This window comes from Dermacentor variabilis, chromosome 2, assembly GCF_050947875.1.
Source record: "Dermacentor variabilis isolate Ectoservices chromosome 2, ASM5094787v1, whole genome shotgun sequence".
NCBI lineage: Eukaryota > Metazoa > Arthropoda > Arachnida > Ixodida > Ixodidae > Dermacentor > Dermacentor variabilis.
In genome coordinates, this window is record NC_134569.1 from 85,577,891 (window position 1) to 85,596,819 (window position 18,929).

The window sequence follows — 18,929 nt, forward strand, 5'->3', positions numbered from 1 at the left end:
GGCATCTCGAGCCAATCACAGAGGCCGCAGCAGCACTCTCGACCAATCAGAGCTGGCAAGATGGCGAAATTTGTCAATCTCCTGAATAACCCTCATCATCTGCCTTGACGGCCGTTTGTCTAAAAGAAATGTTTTTTGCCGCAAGTTAAAACACACACAAGAGGAAGACACATAAAAGACAACACGGGCGGCACTTCCAACTGATTTAGTTTGGGCGGTAACTCAGGAATATATATTACATACACGCATGCGCAGGCTGTTCACGAACCTATGTTATCCAGCGGTCGAACCAAGGCCGATCCAAATAGGTCGCGAAGCTTCGGGCGAAAAGCGCTTCAGAATTGTCACCCACATCAGGAAGGGTGGTTATGGGAGCAGCGATAGAAGCGTGTCTATGTTTGGATGGAACAAACATTGGGGAAGAAAAAAAATCGTCTTTTTTTTTAAATTAAAGCGAGACACAGTTACATTCATTCAACGAAAATAAAATTCCTTGTCAATTTTATATATGCGTGACGAGTAAAGAAAATGCAAATGTATTTTATTTTATCGTTACCAATAAATACCTTTTTTAGCGCCCATCGTAAGAGGGGCGCCGCTCTCGCCTGCATAAAAATGTAGCTCTTGAAGTGTTCAGAAACTCGCGCTCGCAAAGTTCACCTGTTACGATACGCCCGCCTCACAAGTTGTGCTCTTTTGCCTGTCGACGTTTGTCCGAATTTGGTGACGCGGGTAGCTTCATCCTTTCTCAACCTGTTCAGTCAAAAGTAGTGAGTTACGACCGCCACATAATTGCTTACTTTAGTTGTTTTCGCGCGACTGCGCAGGCCAACGGGCTCTGCGTCCAGCGATAGAACCAGCACTCTGTACCTAAAGCTTTCGTCAGCGTCCAGAGAAAGTATGTTCTGTTCAGGGGTGCGATTTCGGCACCCGCACGGCTGACCCTTTAGTGCACCGCTTACTGCGCTGAAAGATCGAAACGCCCATCAAGTCAAATGGCGGGGCATTTAAATACGCAGCGCTAATGGCAGACCACCAAAACAAATTTCGCGCCTTTGAGAACAAAATTACGTCACTTCTGTTTGTAACGGATATGGCGTCACATTGTTTTTTTCTGTCGCCGTAAGTGTTCCCTGCTCGTACAGATGGCGCTAAGCCTCATGAACCGCTGATGAACCGCCATGGTTTGAACGTATGGGCTTCTATGGAAGCTTCGCTACCAGGTATATTTATCTTGGTCGAACAATCTCGTTCCCGATTTGTAGAGCAAGACAGATGTATCGCTAATGCAACTTGAACCTTTCTTTTTGATATGTGTATGTATATTTTGTGTATGTGCATATATATTCCTGCGTTACCGCCCAAACTAAATCAGTTGGAAGTGCCGCCCGTGTTGTCTTCTATGGGTCTTCCTTTTGTGTGTATTTTAACTTGCGGAAAAAAACGTCTTTTAGCAGGCACCAACTAGGCCAACAAGCAGGCCGTCTGTCTGTTTCGCGATACGCTGCTTCGCTGCTCGAATAATCAAATACGCGCAGGTACTCCCCTGAGCTAAAGTATCAGGACCGTGGATTTCGCGATAAAGCCGACGTTCTTCTTTGCCTATGAATGCAAGTTGAAATGGAGGACCGCAGGACGAACAATGACATTTCGAGCTTTCCAATGCACTCGTCAGAGTCAGTTTGTGCGTCAGAATTACGAATAACTTCAGTGTTCTTTTTTTTTTCAGCGCGCCTGCGGTTCGTGTACTTTTGCTCATGGGTTTACGCAGTGCTCAAACCACCCTTGGTCAGAGCGTCGGCAACAAGCCCTTGGCACACGCGCGGCAAGGCTACATTCCAACCACGTGCTCGCCATGCTGTTGCCGGCAAGCGCAGCGCGATGCATATGCGGGCAGCAATGAGTCATTCACTCGAACGCATTGTTCCCCGGGCAGACGCACAGACATCGCCGGGAAAAGGTGCAACCCCAACACGAACGATCTAGCACACGTACCGGCACGGCAGCTGTACGTGACGCGGAACAGAAGAGGGAAAAAAAAAATAAAAGAGAAGAAATCAAGTCGCTCTACAAGGCGCATACACGATGGGCTGCAGCAAGGGAGGAAGCGAGACCGGTGAATGACAAATCGTTTCTTTTTCTTCTTTGAAAACGCGCTTAGCCAATAGGCGGTTTTGCGTCTCTTCTCTTTCAGTCGTCGCAATACACTCCGCTAATGTAACGCAGGTCACTTTTGGCCACGAGGGATCTGGGATTTGCAAGGCTATAATTCCTCCGTGAGCTTACACGGTACTATGTCTCAATTTAGCCAGTGAAAACAAGAAATGGCGATTTAGCGGTAAACGCGAGAGAAATGCGTTAGCATCACGTTGCATCTTTTTGAGGTCCCAGATGCTTGATTTAAACCACGTTCACCACACCGCGAAGTGGTGTTAAAGGGCCCCTCACTAGGCCACATAGCAAATTTAGGTTATGCGCTGGAAGTTGTTGCGTGCCTTCTAGGGAGCGTTCTACCGCAAGAATTTTTCACATTGTTTCAATTATTGCCGAGATAGAAGTATTTCAGTGCCGCGAACCCATGGTTTCGGGAGGCGAGAGTCACCGCCAATACAGACGCTCTCTCCACTTGTCCCCTACAAGCTTTTTTTTCTTTCTTTTCTTTATTGCCGACTTTGACATTATCCAAAACAATACTCAAAAGATAAAAAGTGTCAGCAAGGTATTTGCTGGCACGACTCAATTTTTTTTTTTTCGATGCTGCCAATTTATCTATAGCATGTCAATCCATGTTGGCTGTTCAGTGAGTGCCCGATGGACATCTCTGCAGCTTCAATGAAGTGATAGCGTGTAGGTCGCCAGAATGCAGTTCAACAATGCTGATGTCTTGCCCCCGACTAGCGTGCGCAAGCGAAATTCCGTCCCTGCGTTCTCCCATGTCGGAGCTGGAGGATCGTGTGACGCATACGTCACGTGCCCCCCACCTTAATTCTTTTATTTTCTCGCTTTTTTTTTTTTTTTTTTGATGCGCGGCGCACTGCCGCTGACGGTCCCACGCGCGAGCTGTCACGTCTGCCTTACCCGCCGTGGTTGCTCAGAGGCTATGGTGTTGGGCTGCTGAGCACGAGGTCGCGGGATCGAATCCCGGCCACGGCGGCCGCATTTCGATGGGGGCGAAATGCGAAAACACCCGTGTTAGGGTGCCCGTGTGCTTAGATTTAGGCGCACGTTAAAGAACCCCAGGTGGTCAAAATTTCCGGAGTACTACGGCGTGCCTCATAATCAGAAAGTGGTTTTGGCACGTAAAACCCCAAATATTACTATTACGTCTGCCTCGTTTCGCGTAGCGAACAATTTTGGGCGCTGCGAACGAGAGCACCTGACTATAGAGGTATCACGAACACTGAGGCATGCATGCACAAGCCGATTACAGAGCATGATCGCGCGCTGGAATGCGGTAGTAAATGACAGTTTCACTCTCTGCGCGCTCGACTGCACGACGTGGGAAAAAGCAGACGAAACGGAAGTACATCTCTCCTGCTACGGTACGAAGTAACACAAAGACACGCAGGTATTTGGTTTGTAGGTCTTATTTCTCTAAACTTTAATTCGTCTATTGAAGCAACAGATGAAACAAATAACCGCTGCTGCCTTGAATAATTCTCAAAGTCACGTGCCACTGTGAGTGACGTTGCAGTGCGGCGAACTACGTAGGCGCACTTGTGCGACTGACGTCGGCTCTCCGGCTGGGAGCGCGGCGCCCGCGAGGCGCAGCGCGTTTGGTTTGAAATTTCACCTCTCTTAGTGGCGCGTAGTGGCGTGTATATATATATATATATATATATATATATACTCTCTTCTAACACACACACACATTTTTTCCACATTGAGTCTCCTAATGCTAACGCACTCAAAACAAGTTATATGCCTGGCAAATGGACCTTTCCAGAAATGCGCGCGCACAGTCAGCCGCCGCAGTGACCTCGCCTTGCCTGCACCTTCCTTCTCCCACAATGCATTGCGCCTAACTCTCACATGGTCAGCACCACTTTTGGAGAAATCGACAGGGTGCCTCGATGGCCTCCTTGCCCGTCGCTTTGCGTGCGATCTGTCGTACGACCATTTGCATCAACAGCCGCATTCAACAGACTCTCAACAGGTTCCGACTGTTCCGACGCATGCGGCTATCGCATGCCCGCCGCGTCGGTCGGATGGCCGCAAACGATGACAGCGCCGCTAGCGTGGCCACGAAGCAGACCCGGCGGCTCGGGGCAACGGTTAAATAATAATAATAATAATAATAATAATAATAATAATAATAATAATAATAATAATAATAATCATAATAATAATAATAATAATAATAATAATAATAATAATAATAATAATAATAATAATATTTGGGGTTTTACGTGCCAAAACCACTTTCTGATTATGAGGCACGCCGTAGTGGAGGACTCCGGAAATTTTGACCACCTGGGGTTCTTTAACGTGCACCTAAATCTAAGCACACGGGTGTTTTCGCATTTCGCCCCCATCGAGATGCGGCCGCCGTGGCCGGGATACGATCCCGCGACCTCGTGCTCAGCAGCCCAACACCATAGCCACTGAGCAACCACGGCGGGTGAGGGGCAACGGTTGGGGCCGCCGAGCAAGTTCCCCTGGTCGAGACGCTCGCCTCTTTCCTCTCTGATGGCGATACAAAAAAAAGTTACAGTGACGTTTCACTTCGTTTGATTTGTATAAAGCTTATTAAGTGCTATTAGGAAAGATAGTAAGCCACTGTAAGGAAATGCACCGTCTTTATTATTTCAAGCAGTTTGGTAATGTATACTATTCACACTATTCATTTCTCCCTTCTCCTTGTGGAGTCTCCTGGGCACGCCAAGCCCTTGCCTTTCGCCGGTCTTGTTCAGCTCGTGCCCTGCGCTTGGCGACGACTTCGGGGTCGGGACCGCAGATCGGCTCGCGCTCGGTCTGCCGCCGCTTGCGTCACTGCTCCGTCCTTCTCTCTCGGCGCTCGGCCCCTCGATCACGAGGCGGACCCGGTACGTCCACAGAGCACACGGAACCCGTAGCAACTGCCAGAGGAGGTCAATTAACCCAGCGTGCCCACGCTTCTCGCTATAGGCTATAAAACGGTTTCAGCCGTGCGAGCAGTTTGTGTTTTTCTCGAAGTTCGTACTTAAATCAACGCTTTTTTACAGCCCAGCTGTTCATGGCTAGGGTTCCGTACATTTTTGTTCTGCGTGTGCAAAAAAAAAAAAAAAAAAAAACAGGAGCCAATCTCGGATAGTGCAATACAGGGCCGACCTGCGGTATGAAGCAGGCTTCAAGCACTTCGCCAACTCGCAAAAATAAGTTTAATATGTTGCGTCCAAATAGAACCTTTATAAGATATTGAGTTGATAAGAAGAGATCACACTTTGACCCGTGCCAGCCACGTCTACGTTCGCATCACCCTCTCTTTGTTGGCGTTCCAAGCGCTTGCGTATCTACTTTCCTTCCGCTATCCCGTGGTGGCGGTCCCGTCTTCCACGCGAATATATATAAAAATCACAGTAAATGAGTTCTTACCTTAGTTCAAAATTCTGTGTCATCTCTGTGTCGTGTACTAAACAGCTTTCCTGGTCACCCGCCTTCACAGTGTGGAATGGATCATGGTATTGTAGCACAACTTCTTAGTATTTTTTAGGCGTCACGACAAGCTAAAAACAGAAAAAAAAACATTGTTCTTTTAATGGTTTAATAATCACGTTCTCCCACTGCTTGGTTTCTCTTACCTTTCTTTTTCTTTTCGCTTCCTATTTTCATAAAACATGGCAGCTCCACAGATCAGTTGCTTCTACTGGTCGATGACATCGAAATAATTGATATGTAAGTGCTGGACAAGTTTCCACAACGACTGAACAGAAGAACGAGTGTGTTGTTTTTGCGTCATTAAAGCTTCAAAGGCAATGTTCAATTACTCTGTCAGCTTCGCAACATCCTCCATCCGGCGCTTTCGTAGCGTCGCTCGCGTTTCCACTGCCTGACATCTCTCATTCTATTGCAGAGAGCTCCTTGAAAACGTCATTGCTCCGAAGAATCAACGACTCCCATCGGCAGAACATAGTCAGCTTGCCGAATTGCTAGTTTCAAAGCACGAAGAGCTGAAACAGACACTGGTGATCGGTAAGCTCATCCTACAGGCGCGATCAGTGTAGCACTGGCGTGTTGACGTTTGTTTTTACGGTGTCTGGTTTCAGCTGCAGGATAGGCGCATGCAGGTTGAGCATGAGATCAGAGGTTCGAGCAAGATTGGAAATTAAGCAACGTGGGTAAGTAGTCTTGCTTTTGGTGCACACGCAAATACACTAAATCAGGAGGTACATTGCGACATGGGATGGAGCTCATTCGAGGGCAGGGAAGCTATAGCAGCAAGACAGAATTTGAGCTGCGATTGCAAGAAATGGGGTGGAAAGCGATGGGCTAGGAAACTTTTCAGTTACTTGTACATGATGAATGTTGATACAAAATGGAGAAAGCGAGCGAGAAAATTCTCAAGCGAAACTTTGGACAGCAGCGAGGGGAGAGCGGGAGGGGGGCGAACCATGAATCATCGATAAAGAAAAAGGTTAAAGAAACAGAGGGGGGTCTGTGGAAAATATGGATGCAGACGAATCAGCACTGGGAACATACAGAATTTTCAATCACGAAATTGCCAAAGAAAATATCCACGATTCTAAAGGAAGCCTTTTGTTGTTTGATGCTAGGACGGGAGTTTTGCGGACTAAGCCGTACAGATCGGGAGTCAAATACCAAGGAAGAGACACGTTATGCGGTGCATGTGGAGAGGAAGAGGAAAAAGCGGAACGCCTGGTACTTTTCTGTAAAGGACTCTGGCCTACAATTCAAAGCAACGGGACTCATTTTTTCAAAGCATTGGGGTTTAGGAACAGTGGAGGCAAAGGAGACGTTAAGCGGGTAGAAATAAGCAAACTGAGGATATCTGATTGGTGGCTATAATGAAGGCGAGAGTGAAATTTCACCCTTCACTAAGTGCAAAATATATCACTAGTCGTGAGCCGCCGCCCGGTTTAAAGGGTTCAGCCTTATCCATCCATCCATCCATCCATCCATCCATCCATCCATCCATCCATTTATCCATCCGTCCGTCCATCCATCCGTCCGTCCGTCCATCCATCCATCCATCCATCCATCCATCCATCCATCCATCCATCCATCCATCCATCCATCCATCCAACCAACCAACCAACCATCCATCCATCCATCCATCCATCTATCCATCCATCCATCCATCCATTATTAGATTCGTCGGACGATACCACCGCTGTCAACCAGACGTAGGAGTCGTCGGACGATCTCGCCGCTGCCACCATTTGAAGGAGTTGAAGGTCGTAGAGAGGAACTCGGTGAACAGGATTTGTTTACATTATTTACATCTCTAGCAAGACATACATCGACAGTCTAGCGTGACTCCCATATGGAGCCCGCAAGACTAACATACAGCAAACAGCTTACGAGCACACAGCTCACGAGTACGTTTCTAGCACGACAACGAGCACTCAACGAGCACTCAGCTCCCGACGACGAGCACTCAGCTCACTAGTACGTCTCGAGCACGACAACGAGCACACAACGAGCACTCTCTAGCAGCCGGCAATCGCTGCTTATAAGCACTTGGTCCCCCCTTGATTCCAAGCGGACGGAAACGTTCGTCCAGTCATCGTTCGACGTCACCGTTCGACGTCACCGTAGACCAGCCCTTTTGGAAGATGAGGGCTGTCATACACGTGCCGTACGCACACACAGGTGTAAAGGTCCGGAGCCGACGTCAGAGGGGCTTCGTAGAACTCCTTCACTCGCAACGGCGACGATGCTAGAGGTTGGCGGCGGCATCCCAAGATGAGGTTACCACCGCTGGCGTAACTGGCTGGCAAACTTGCACTGCAGCTGGCCGTTCTTAACACCATCCATCCATCCATCCATCCATCCATCCATGTATCCATCCAAGTCAACGCGTTCCTCCGTTCTTTCCCCGGCACTCGATTGTCTTCTCCACCTCCAGGAGCCTTCCTCCTCCGCCGCTCGTTTCTGTCGCGGCGACGCACATAATGTCGCCGATTTCACAGACGCCTCAAGTCTGCGTCACCCTTGTGTGAAGCGCGGGAACGGCACCCGCCGGGGCGCCCCGCAGCCAGCCAGCGTATAACGGTAGTGGCTGCGCCCGAGATTAGGTGCGTCGGCCGCGCATGCCCAGACACTTTATCTCGAGCCCAGCAGCTACCGTTAGACGTCGCTGGCTGCCTCTGGAGCGGCCCGGCGGCCGCCGTTCCCGCGCTCTACACAAGTGTGACGCCGATTGTATGCGTGCGCGTGAAACGTTGGGCAGTGCGCACGCATTTTTGGAAAGGCTGAAACATCTGTCGAGCGACGCCAGCCATTTCTACCCGTATTTTATTTTTTCTCCCCCAAATGAGGACGTTACAAAAATTAAGATAAATTACAGAACGCGGTATTCCGATGTGAAACACTAAGAGCGGCACGATCACTCGGTATACATACACAAGCCGCAAGTCGGGTGCGGGTGGCATAGGCGAATTTGTGGTTATGCTAAGTGACGCTATAGCCGTCCAATGAACAGACGATCACGATATTAAACTTACGTACATGCTACGAGCGGATTGATTATACACGCGTATTGGTTAATACATTCGGATTTACCGCTAACAACAGCCCATAAAATTAAGCGAGAAATGTCAAGAATGTTATACAGGTGTTCGCAAAGAAATGTAGATTCATATTACTCAGGAATCTGTAAGTGAACTTTATAAACAACCAAAAAGAGTTTTACATAGCAAGCACATAGTGCGCAAACATTAAATGACAATCTCGCAAGACATTAAACGTGATCGACAGTAAATTGTATATGCTACCGATTTAATGTGCTTATTGTATGCCAACGAATAACTTCCGTGTATAAATAATTTATTAAATAATTAATGCGCACATGAAACTCATGAATTATTCAATTTCTTTGGGCCACGCATCGGATGTTCCCAGGGGCATACAAAAATCGAGGGTAAAGCTGAAGAGATCACGCTTTATTTAAACGCGACAGGTTTTGCAGGACGGACCTAATCCTGCAGACGGGGCTGCAACAGGTCGATCAGTGCATGCAAGCAATATATTTTGTCTCACAGAGACAGTCTGGCAAATGAAGAAAGAAAAAAAAAACATCGAACGTAACCTTCCAGTTGCCCGACCTGCTGTGCTACTTTCCTGCTCTGTTCCAAAAATGGATCGCCAGAGTCATCACAAACGGCGATAGCGAATGTTTCCGCGTAATCTCTAACCCGGGTTTCCGTGCCAACAGGTGGGTTTAGAAATTCTGTCATCTTCTGCGGATACTGAAACGCGGACGCTGCTTGGCGGACCTTAGCTGGCAAACACTTATACTGAAAGGTTATACGCTTATCTGGGTAGAAAAAGAATGCAGGAGGGGAATTCCTTGTCCAGATCAATATTTTTTGTTTACAGACAGGAAAGGAAACTGCCGAAAAATAAAGCGATGCTCCATTGACATGGTTATACGCTGTTTTCCTATACATGTTATTCGGACGAAGGCATTTGCACATACTCACTACCCCCCCCCCCCTTCCAAATTTTAAATAATTTTTTCTTGGCAAAAGAAACCCGATTGTAACACGCTTTTATTTTGCCTGTCTTCTTGTCCTAAGGTGTTCATTCATTTGGTACTAATTTAAATTCATGTTTTGACCCGTGTTATTAGTACGGCTGTCTCCTATAGTTCCGTACTCACTGCGGAGTGCTATCTTGACATGTGATTCCACAGTGCTTCTGTATGCTAATTTATTGCTCTGTATAGAATGTATCTTTTCCATACGCTCATGACTTAAGTAAATAGCTTATCATGATGTAACCCTTTCCTTTGCGTTTTTTTCTTCTCTTTTCTCGAGCTGTTGAGAGTAATGTTTTGACAAGAGAATATTTTATAGCTCTATTCATGATATTCCGACTACCTTCATATGGTGTTCTGATATTTGCATGAACTCTGATAACGCATACTTGTTTATTTCTTTATTTAACTCTTGGGTTGTATTTATGTACCCACTCTTATCACGGCTGCCAGAAGGTAGCCGACAGTATCTGGCAAATAACAAATAATATTTCCAGCAAAAGCACTGCCAAGCACTGCTCAAAAGTGTTTGTAAGTTGTTTGTTTCTAAGCTATACTGATTGGCTGTCAGATGCCGGTACCTCCGTCTGGTCCTGCAGCGCATTTCCCAAAAAGCAGCGACGTTTACTTGACAGCCTTCTGTCTAGTCGGATCCGCTTCGCAATTACTGTTCACATCGAGAGACAAGGAATCAAAGAGGTCATCAGTACAACACACCGGCCGCAGAGCGAATTCGCAATTGAGGATTCTGTGTGTCGACGCAGTGGTGATCAATAAGCTCATGTCCAGAAGGCTAAAAATGTGCGACAAACCGAGACCATTGCGCTGCGAGCATTCGTTAACTCACGTACGTGGGCTAATCACAGAGGTTCTAGGGTGAAAGCTTTCCCATTCGCGACAGGAAACAATTTCGAGCATCGGCGGCTCAAATTCCATCTAGCAAGCAGTTCGTTCTCACACCTGCGGATTGCTGCGGCTCGGGGTAGCGTTTAGGCCACGAATTCTCCAGGCAAAGGGATGAGTACGTCCAGGAGTAGGAGCGAAATAAAAAAAGGTTTATGTTGCATTATTTACACTGGCTCCAGACATGAAAGCCCACTCCGTGTGTAGTAGTTTAAATGCATGTCTGAGCACGTATCAAGACACGTTAGGACACACTCAGTCGAACAAAAGGAGCCGTTTTTAAAGCAGTTCTATTTCCCTAGGTGACTAGACTAGGGAATCTGATGACTGTGTCTCGGCCAATCATAATCGTCCAATCGTTCGCAAAGTCCCGCCCATGAGGTCGCACCGTTTCGCCGGACTCCGCCTCCAATGTTGCGCGATCGCTCCCGCCTATGAGGCAGCCACGTGACAATTTGGGAACCTGAAGTAGACGCAGTTGCCACAGAAGTCCTCGACGTTGGGCCCTTGTCTCGATTAGTGGGCTTCCCGGGTCGCTGCGCCTACAGAATCCGGTGGTCGTTGTCACTTTGAAGGGTTTCTTTGTTGATCCGTCGAAATTCGGTGCCGGGGCTGCGTCGTCGTCTGGGCGGGCACTCATGAAAGAGCTAGCTGTCTCGTGAGAAGCACCTAAGGAATGCCCATCACCGTTTTGAGACGTAACAACAAACAATGGAAGCACGGGAAAGCCGGTGAATTCCACAGCCTCGATGGCGCCGTACATTCTTACATATATTGAGATTGTTTTGACTCTAACTCGATCCTTTTAAACACAGGAGGTCAAACTCGGTGAATGCTAATAAGGAAGAACGAAGAAAGACGTGGTTTATTCAGAAGCTGCGGCCGATGGGATCTTCCTAGCCGTCTTGATGGTGTGACCAAGTGCACGATTCCAATGGCCAGAACACTGGAGAAAAATTAATTTAATAAAGGCTGGCCTTATTAAAGCGTGCCTACCATACCGTACCGCTTTCTTTTACATCCCTTCGGGATGCAACGTTGCACCATCTGGCGCACAGTTGCTGTGCAAACGTTGTGATCACTCTCGTGGTCGATTCATTTCTCTAACGTAAGTGACGCCTCAGGAGTGCGACCTGATGAGATGGGGGTTGGGGCCCATGCATGTATAAATTGGAATGAATAGAAGCTTATAAAGCATAAGCAGATGTGATGCCGAAGTACATTCCAACCTATATAGCCACTGTGTATGAAGTAACAAAGGCGTACACATAATGGATAATCAAGGTTTTTTTTATATCCTAGCACGAGCACAGTAGTTATTCGAGAGCAGTTTTTGAATTGCATGTCATATATGCTATTCGATCATCCGATAGTGGCCGTGAGGAGTGGCAGGGAACCAGGATTAAGACCAAATCGCAGTATGGCAAAGAGCACTTACAAACGAAAAGTGTTGTGAATTCGGCCCTCGCACTGTTCAGTTTGTGGATGATACACAAATTCGTTGATGCATCCGGCGCATGCGCCGGATGGAAGTGGTTACTACTTCACAGGAATTAATATGCTGCTCTCGCTGCCTGGCCCTGTTAAGAACGGCCAGCTGAAATGCAAGTTTTGCCAGCCAGTTGCGACAGTGGCGTCAACTTTTCCTGGAATGCCGCCGCAACGCTTAGGCCACGGCGTCACTAAGTCGACTGTGTGTGGAGAACAATACGCGCGCCCTCGACTCTCCGTCGCTGGAGCCAAGATGAGTGCGACGAAGCAGGCTTTGTGCCTGAACCCTACACCGCCCTGGTCTGCTGTGAACGAGGGAGTTCCCGAGGGAACGTAGTTCGAGGCCCCTTCCCACGCGCCGTTCGAGACGCAAGACAATGGGCAACCGGCCGCGCTGTGGGGTTCAGCTCGGGGAATAAAAGGCACCTTTCCTGACGTAAGCCCCGAGTTCGACGAAGATCGCCTGACCTCTGTTGAGGACCGTGAACCTGTGCGGAAGTATGTGTGTGTGATCCCTAGTGCAGAGAGGCGACTCGTTTACGATGACTGGTCGAACGTTTCCCTCACCTTGGGATCGAGGGAGGACCGAGTGTTTATAAACCGCTGTTGTGCGGCTGCTCGAGTGCACTTTTCTCTCGCAGTCATGCTAGACTGATGAACTGCAACGTCCTGATGTAGATACTGTATATAAACCCATATTCCTCGTTCTCGATGAGAAGCAGTCCTTCCCTTCAACAACGTCCTCAGCGTGGATAGGTTGGACGACGGCATGGGCCAGCTACCTTCTGATTCATGCCAGACTCCAATCTTGACAACTGGTTACGAACGGTGGGATTGAGCCCCCAATCCTTACAGCCCCTGGTTACGAGCCACAGCTGGTCTTCCTGGGCGAGGCTGGACCACCGCTCTTCCACCGCTCTCTAAGGCGTGGAATGATGTAGGTAGTCATGTCGGGGTTGGTGACGAGTGGTGGGTGTTGTTGGCTAAACCAGCATTCTCCTATCATGCGTTGGAGTTGCTACGATCGGCCAGCGGGGATAGTGAATTTCTAACCTCTCCTAGCCCACTGCGACGAATCACTTGCGTCCTCCACGACAATGCGTCCCCCACGGAGAGAACACCGGTGCCGGCAAGGTGGACCGAGTATTGTTAGCTGGTTCGCTGCCGCCTACACGGACCAATGGGAGCAAGAAAACTCCCGGAAAAGGGTGTTCTGCGGCGTTTCGCCGCAGGCTCCGGTAACTGCCACGGTCGTTTGACAAACGTCCCATCTAACTGCAGGGTCATACCAGGAAGCATGACACTCCAGCTTGAGTCAAGCGTGACAACCCCTGTCTACGAAGCCCCCCTCCTTTCTGTGTTCAGTGAAACAAAGGTGCGGGAGTGAGTGTGTTGAGCCCTCGCACTCAACGCGGGTCCTTCGACAACTTCGGACGCTCCGATTGGACGAAAGTTGGACGGCAGTTTCCCAGGCCTAGGGATCTAGAGAGGACAGAGGGGGTGTTAAGCAGCTTTTTCGGCTTCTCAGTAAGACCAGAACATGATAGTCTCCAACCGGATGGGCTGAGCACATACTCCGGAACCCAGCAACCGGCCGCCATATTCTCTGAGCCGCCAAGACGCGTTCGTGTGCATGTAGTGTGTGTGTGTGTTACGGGGTGTTCACTGTGTAAATACGTTAATGCCCGCAACATTCAAATACAGAACATCATCGGGGCGTCACTGCGTCATATATGGATGTGCAAATAACCAGCGAAAATGAAGCAGATTACAGAGCACCGTTTGCGACGAGCACGATGTACGTCGAGAGCTGTGCCGCTGTGGCATATTTAGCCGTGCATGTCCTTTTGTTTCTGTAAGTGTGTATCTGTGCGTGTCTCTCTATGTGTATGTGTATGTCTACGGGCCTCGATTACAAAAAGCCCTGAGGTGGGCTTCGTACAGCGGCTCTTGCCATATAACTCCGCACCTGATTCACAAGTAAATGCCGCGAAGTGTTCGCACCGCTACAATGTTATGACACTCATGACAATCGAACTCATGCGTAACGGATTGAATCCCGTGCACTGGCGTTGGTGGCCACGAAATTTCGAAATACCATTCAGCAACTATTCGAAACCTTTACGTGTGAAAGCTGGTTTGTGTTGCTTATCGTAACTACTGGCCAGAGGGCACGAGCGGCGATGTTTGTTAAAAAGTATGCATACATTGCACAGTAGATCCGACACGGTTGAACTAATGTTAATTCATTCTTCTGCTGTCCCGAAACAAAAAACGGACACATCTGGGCATCCGCGCACGTGCGTTACGCTAACTCGAACCTACGGCATGCCGCCTGTTTTCAAGGTGCGGCCGCGAGATTTTTCCAGGCACTACAACGCGGAGGTAAAGTATATCGCGTACTGCAAGGCTTTTACTAGTTCATGACGTATTGTGAGACGTGCAAATCAAAGTGGAATAGCCGCAGAACCAATGTTTCCGCATGTAGCGGTAACGCGGAATTACCCGAACGATCCGCTCCGTCTGCGGACGTTGCGCTTGCCACAGCCATTCCGATTTGCAGCACAATCTTGCCGAGAAGCTGAAGTTCACTAACTAAATTGATTAGCTCAAATTTACCATCCCGTCCTTCGTGAGAACTTCAAAGAAATGTCAAAGCGCAAGCACTGCATCTACCTGCGGTCGCCTCGCTAGGCAGCTCGGAGCCGTTGGAGCAGCAAGTGGCGCCACCGCGCTTTGGAAATGGCACTACTCTATTTGTTTCTGTGTTCTGGTGTATACTGATAAATGTAACGTTCTCCACTCTTCATGTAGACATTGCAAATAAACCGAGAACTCCTCAACAAGCGTAAGATAGCTAACATAAGGAAGTATAATATGGATAGGATTGAGCATGCTCTCAGGAACGGAGGAAGTCTAAAAGCAGTGAAGAAGAAACTAGGAATTGGCAAGAATCAGATGTGTGCGCTAAGAGACAAAACCGGCAATATCACTACTAATATGGATAAGATAGTTCAAGTGGCTGAACAGTTTTATAGAGATTTAAACAGTACCAGTGGCACCCACGATGATAATGGAGGAGGGAATAGTCTAGAGGAATTTGACATCCCACAAGTGACGCCGTAAGAAGTAAAGAAAGCCATGGGGGCATTGCAAAAGGGAAAGGCAGCTGGGGAGGATCAGGTAGCAGCAAATTTGTTGAAGGATGGTGGGCAGATTGCTCTAGAAAAACTGGCCTACCTGCATACGCAATGCCTCATGACCTAGAGCGTACCGGAATCTTGGAAGAACGCCATCATAATCTTAATCCATAAGAAAGGAGACGCCAAAGACTTGAAAAATTATAGACCGATCAGCTTACTGTCCATTGCCTACAAAATATTTACTAAGGTAATCGCAAATAGAATCAAGAACACCTTAGACTTCTGTCAACCAAAGGATCAGGCAGGATTTCGTAAAGGCTATGCAACAATAGACCATATTCACACTATCAATCAGGCGATAGAGAAATGAGCGGAATATAACCAACCCTTATATATAGCTTTCATTGATTACGAGAAGGCGTTTGATTCAGTCGAAAACTCAGCTGTCATGCAGGCATTACGGAATCAGGGTGTAGACAAGCCGTATGTAAAAAAAAAAAAAAAAAAAACCTGAAAGATATCTATGGCGGCTACACGGCCACTGTAGTCCTCCATAAAGAAAGCAACAAAATCCAAATAAAGAAGGACGTCAGGCCGGGAAATACGACCCCTCCAATGCTATTCACAGCGTGTTTACACGAGGTATTCAGAGACCTCGATTGGGAAGAATTGGGGATAAGGGTTAATGGACAATACCTTAGTAACTTGCGATTCGCTGGTGATATTGCCTTGCTTAGTAACTCAGGGGACCAATTGAAATGCATGCTCACTGACGTAGACAGGCAAAGTAGAAGGGTGGGTCTAAAAATTAATATCCAGAAAACTAAAGTAACGTTTAACGGTCTCGGAAGAGAACAACAGTTTACGATAGGTAGCGAGACACTGGAAGTGGTATGGGAAAGATCTACTTGGGGCATGCAGTGACTACGGATCCGGATCATGAGACTGAAATAATCAGAAGAATAAAAATGGGCTGGGGTGCGTTTGGCAGGCATTCTCAGATCATGAACAGCAGGTTGCCATTATCTCCCAAGAGAAAAGTGTATAACAGCTGTGTCTTACCAGTACTCACCTACGGGGCAGAAACCTGGAGGCTTACGAAAAGGGTTCTGCTTAAATTGAGGACGACGCAACGAGCAATGGAAAGAAGAATGATGGGTGTAACGTTAAGGGGGGATAAGAAGAGAGCAGATAAGGTGAGGCAACAAACGCGGGTAAACGACATCTTAGTTGAAATCAAGAAAAAGAAATGGGCATGGGCAGGACATGTAATGAGGAGGGAAGATAACCGATGGTCATTAGGGGTTACGGACTGGATTCCAAGAGAAGGGAAGCGTAGCAGGGGGCGGCGGAAAGTTGGGTGGGCGGATGAGATTAAGAAGTTTGCAGGGACAATACGGCCACAATTAGCACATGACCGGGGTAGTTGGAGAAGTATGGGAGAGGCCTTTGCCCTGCAGTGGACGTAGCCAGGCTGATGATGATGATGATGACTCGTTATCGATGAGAACAAGTTCCTTCCTTCAACAACGTCCTTTGCGTGGATGAGTCGGACGACGGCAAGGGCCAGCTGCCTCTTTTTACAAGCCGAACCCCAACTCAGACAGTGTTCTGGCTCCTGACACACGGGGCACTCCTGCCCGTACTGGCTGGGGTACATGCGGTTTAGTATTCGGGTGCGCGGGTACGACTCTGCCTGAATTTGCTTATATGCTGTCTGCTGCTCCCTCGTTAACTTGCGATGTGGCTTGGGGAAGCACTGTCTCTTGTTTTGCAGTACTCCACTATGTCATTGTGCGTAACCAGTGTCCGGCTTTTTCCGTTCTCCTCCTCCCTCTCCGCTGCTGTGGCCCGGTGTGGCAGCACTCGGGCCTGCTGGTGGGCGAACCCAGATTAATTTTATCTCTTCCCCTTTCGGGGGTTCTTTGCCTTTGAGTGCCTGAAGCGCCAACCAGAAAACCCAGCCCGACTGGAAGCTTTTATACGCTTGTTGTGAGTCTGTGACCACTCTGCTCCTGCCCGGTATGGTGAGGGCCAGGGCAAGTGCCAGGTCTTAAGCTCCTTCGACGTCGTCTGTTTTTGCCGTCGCGAACATTGGCAGTTTTCTTTGGTTGCCACGTTGCGGTAGTAGTTTTTTCCTCTCTCTTTGGAGGCGTCCGTGAAGAGCAGTGGCGTAGTAACGAGGGGGGGGGGGGGGCGCGAGGGCCCCAGTTCAATTGTCAGGTGGGGGAGGGGGGGGAGTGTCTGAAGACCCCGCTCTTTCCGCAGCCTTGATAGGACGTAAATGGTAAAGAATGCTTCGGTAACCAGCAGCCCGGTAATGGGTACATCGCGTCGGGTGCATGAGCACGGTAACCCCAGCTCATGTACCTGATGTGCCAAATGTTTATAGTGCCGCATATTTATCGGTTGCAGGTTTATCAACATCCTACGCAATAATTGCACGAATGTGTGGTCTAAAAAGTTTAATTCGCTAAGTGGTCGCTAAAATACGCGCCTTAGCATAACGTTTCATGTGCTGTGCGCTGATGTCCCACCTCGGTTTGTGTGTCGTCAGTATGCATACAGTGCTCCATTTATCCGTTTTGTATCATTTGTATTAGGTTTGAATCAGTTTCGCGTTGTTGAATAAAATCACTGTCTCCTAGTCACAGCTAACCACCTCTTTGTCATTTCGTTGTTGTCACGGTGGTGTCCCACAGGGCGGTGTATGGAGTCCTATTCTCTTTAACCTTACTATGCTTGGCCTTGCTAAAATATTACCCAAGACAATTCACCTATCAATGTACGTTGGTGACATTTGTTTTTGGTCTTCTGCGGTATCTCGTCTTCAAGTGCGCGCAAGAATTCAGCGGGCAGCCACCCGAACTTGTTCGTATCTCCGCAAACAAGGCCTTAGTGTGTCCATCGAAAAATGCGCCTTAATCGCGTTTACGCGCAAACCCATGGCTCCGTACCATGTTTCTCTCATGAGCAGGGTATCAAATACCAGAAGTCTCACCGCTTCTTAGGTGTGATTACTGACAGGGACCTTATAAGGAGCACACAATGCATATACTTTAAGCGGATACTAATTCCTATCGTACATGTAATGAGGTTCCTGTGCGGAAAAACCAGGGGCACGTCGGTCCACGCTGCAGCTGTACAGAGTACTGTGTCCGGGCGTTGTACGGTACAGCTTGCCGGTTTTGGCGAACACATGTAAAACAAACATTCGTACCCTCGAAAGCTGGCAAGGCCAGGTTCTACGGACATGTCTTGGACTACCACGATGCGCCTCGACTCACGCAACAATCGTGATTTCTTGAGACTATACTTGGTTCCAACACATATAACGATTGACAGCCTTATAGCACACATTCGACATCTGTGTCGCGCACGCAGTCACCATGTTGCTGCTTTGCCAGCACAAAGACCTCGAGCCACATCCTTTTCCAAACTTGTTGCGGCACATCAAGGCTGCCTTCTGTCGGGCTTTACACCAGCAGCAAGATTGCTGTGTACTCCTCTGGTGCCTACGACAGCCACAAGTACGCCTCACGAATCCGGAAATTACGAAGAAGACCTGTCAATCAACAGTGGCTCTACGTCATTTCACACTGTCATTACTGAACGAGGCATATTAACAAAGAACGCACATTTACACCGATGGATCTGTCTCAGCCACCAGCTCCACAGGCGCTGTTATCATC

At 48.3% G+C, this 18,929-nt stretch overlaps 1 protein-coding gene and 1 long non-coding RNA gene across 3 annotated transcripts; one reads left to right on the forward strand and one right to left on the reverse strand.

The window, feature by feature from the left end:
* Positions 1 to 776: 776 nt before the first annotated feature.
* Positions 777 to 6,318, forward strand: LOC142572232 (uncharacterized). Its single transcript, XM_075681202.1, has 4 exons — positions 777 to 1,223; positions 1,730 to 2,116; positions 6,053 to 6,171; positions 6,246 to 6,318. The coding sequence occupies exons 1-4, from the start codon at positions 1,195 to 1,197 to the stop codon at positions 6,254 to 6,256; spliced, it is 546 nt and encodes a 181-aa protein (XP_075537317.1). The 5' UTR covers positions 777 to 1,194; the 3' UTR covers positions 6,257 to 6,318.
* Positions 4,781 to 5,870, reverse strand: LOC142572233 (uncharacterized). 2 transcript variants are annotated; one of them, XR_012826024.1, is made up of 3 exons: positions 5,781 to 5,870; positions 5,575 to 5,705; positions 4,781 to 5,078 (listed from the first exon to the last, which is right to left on the reverse strand). It is a non-coding gene; the product is annotated as an uncharacterized LOC142572233 (long non-coding RNA). The 2 variants fall into 2 exon arrangements; XR_012826023.1 differs by having other exon boundaries at positions 5,575 to 5,827.
* Positions 6,319 to 18,929: the final 12,611 nt, after the last annotated feature.

Coding starts and splice junctions, on each gene's coding strand:
- LOC142572232 (XM_075681202.1), top strand. CDS start 1,195: ATGGGCTTCTATGGAAGCTTCGCTACCAG. Junction 1,224..1,729: donor TATGGAAGCTTCGCTACCAG/GTATATTTATCT, acceptor TTTTTTTTTCAG/CGCGCCTGCGGTTCGTGTAC. Junction 2,117..6,052: donor CAAGGGAGGAAGCGAGACCG/GTGAATGACAAA, acceptor ATTCTATTGCAG/AGAGCTCCTTGAAAACGTCA.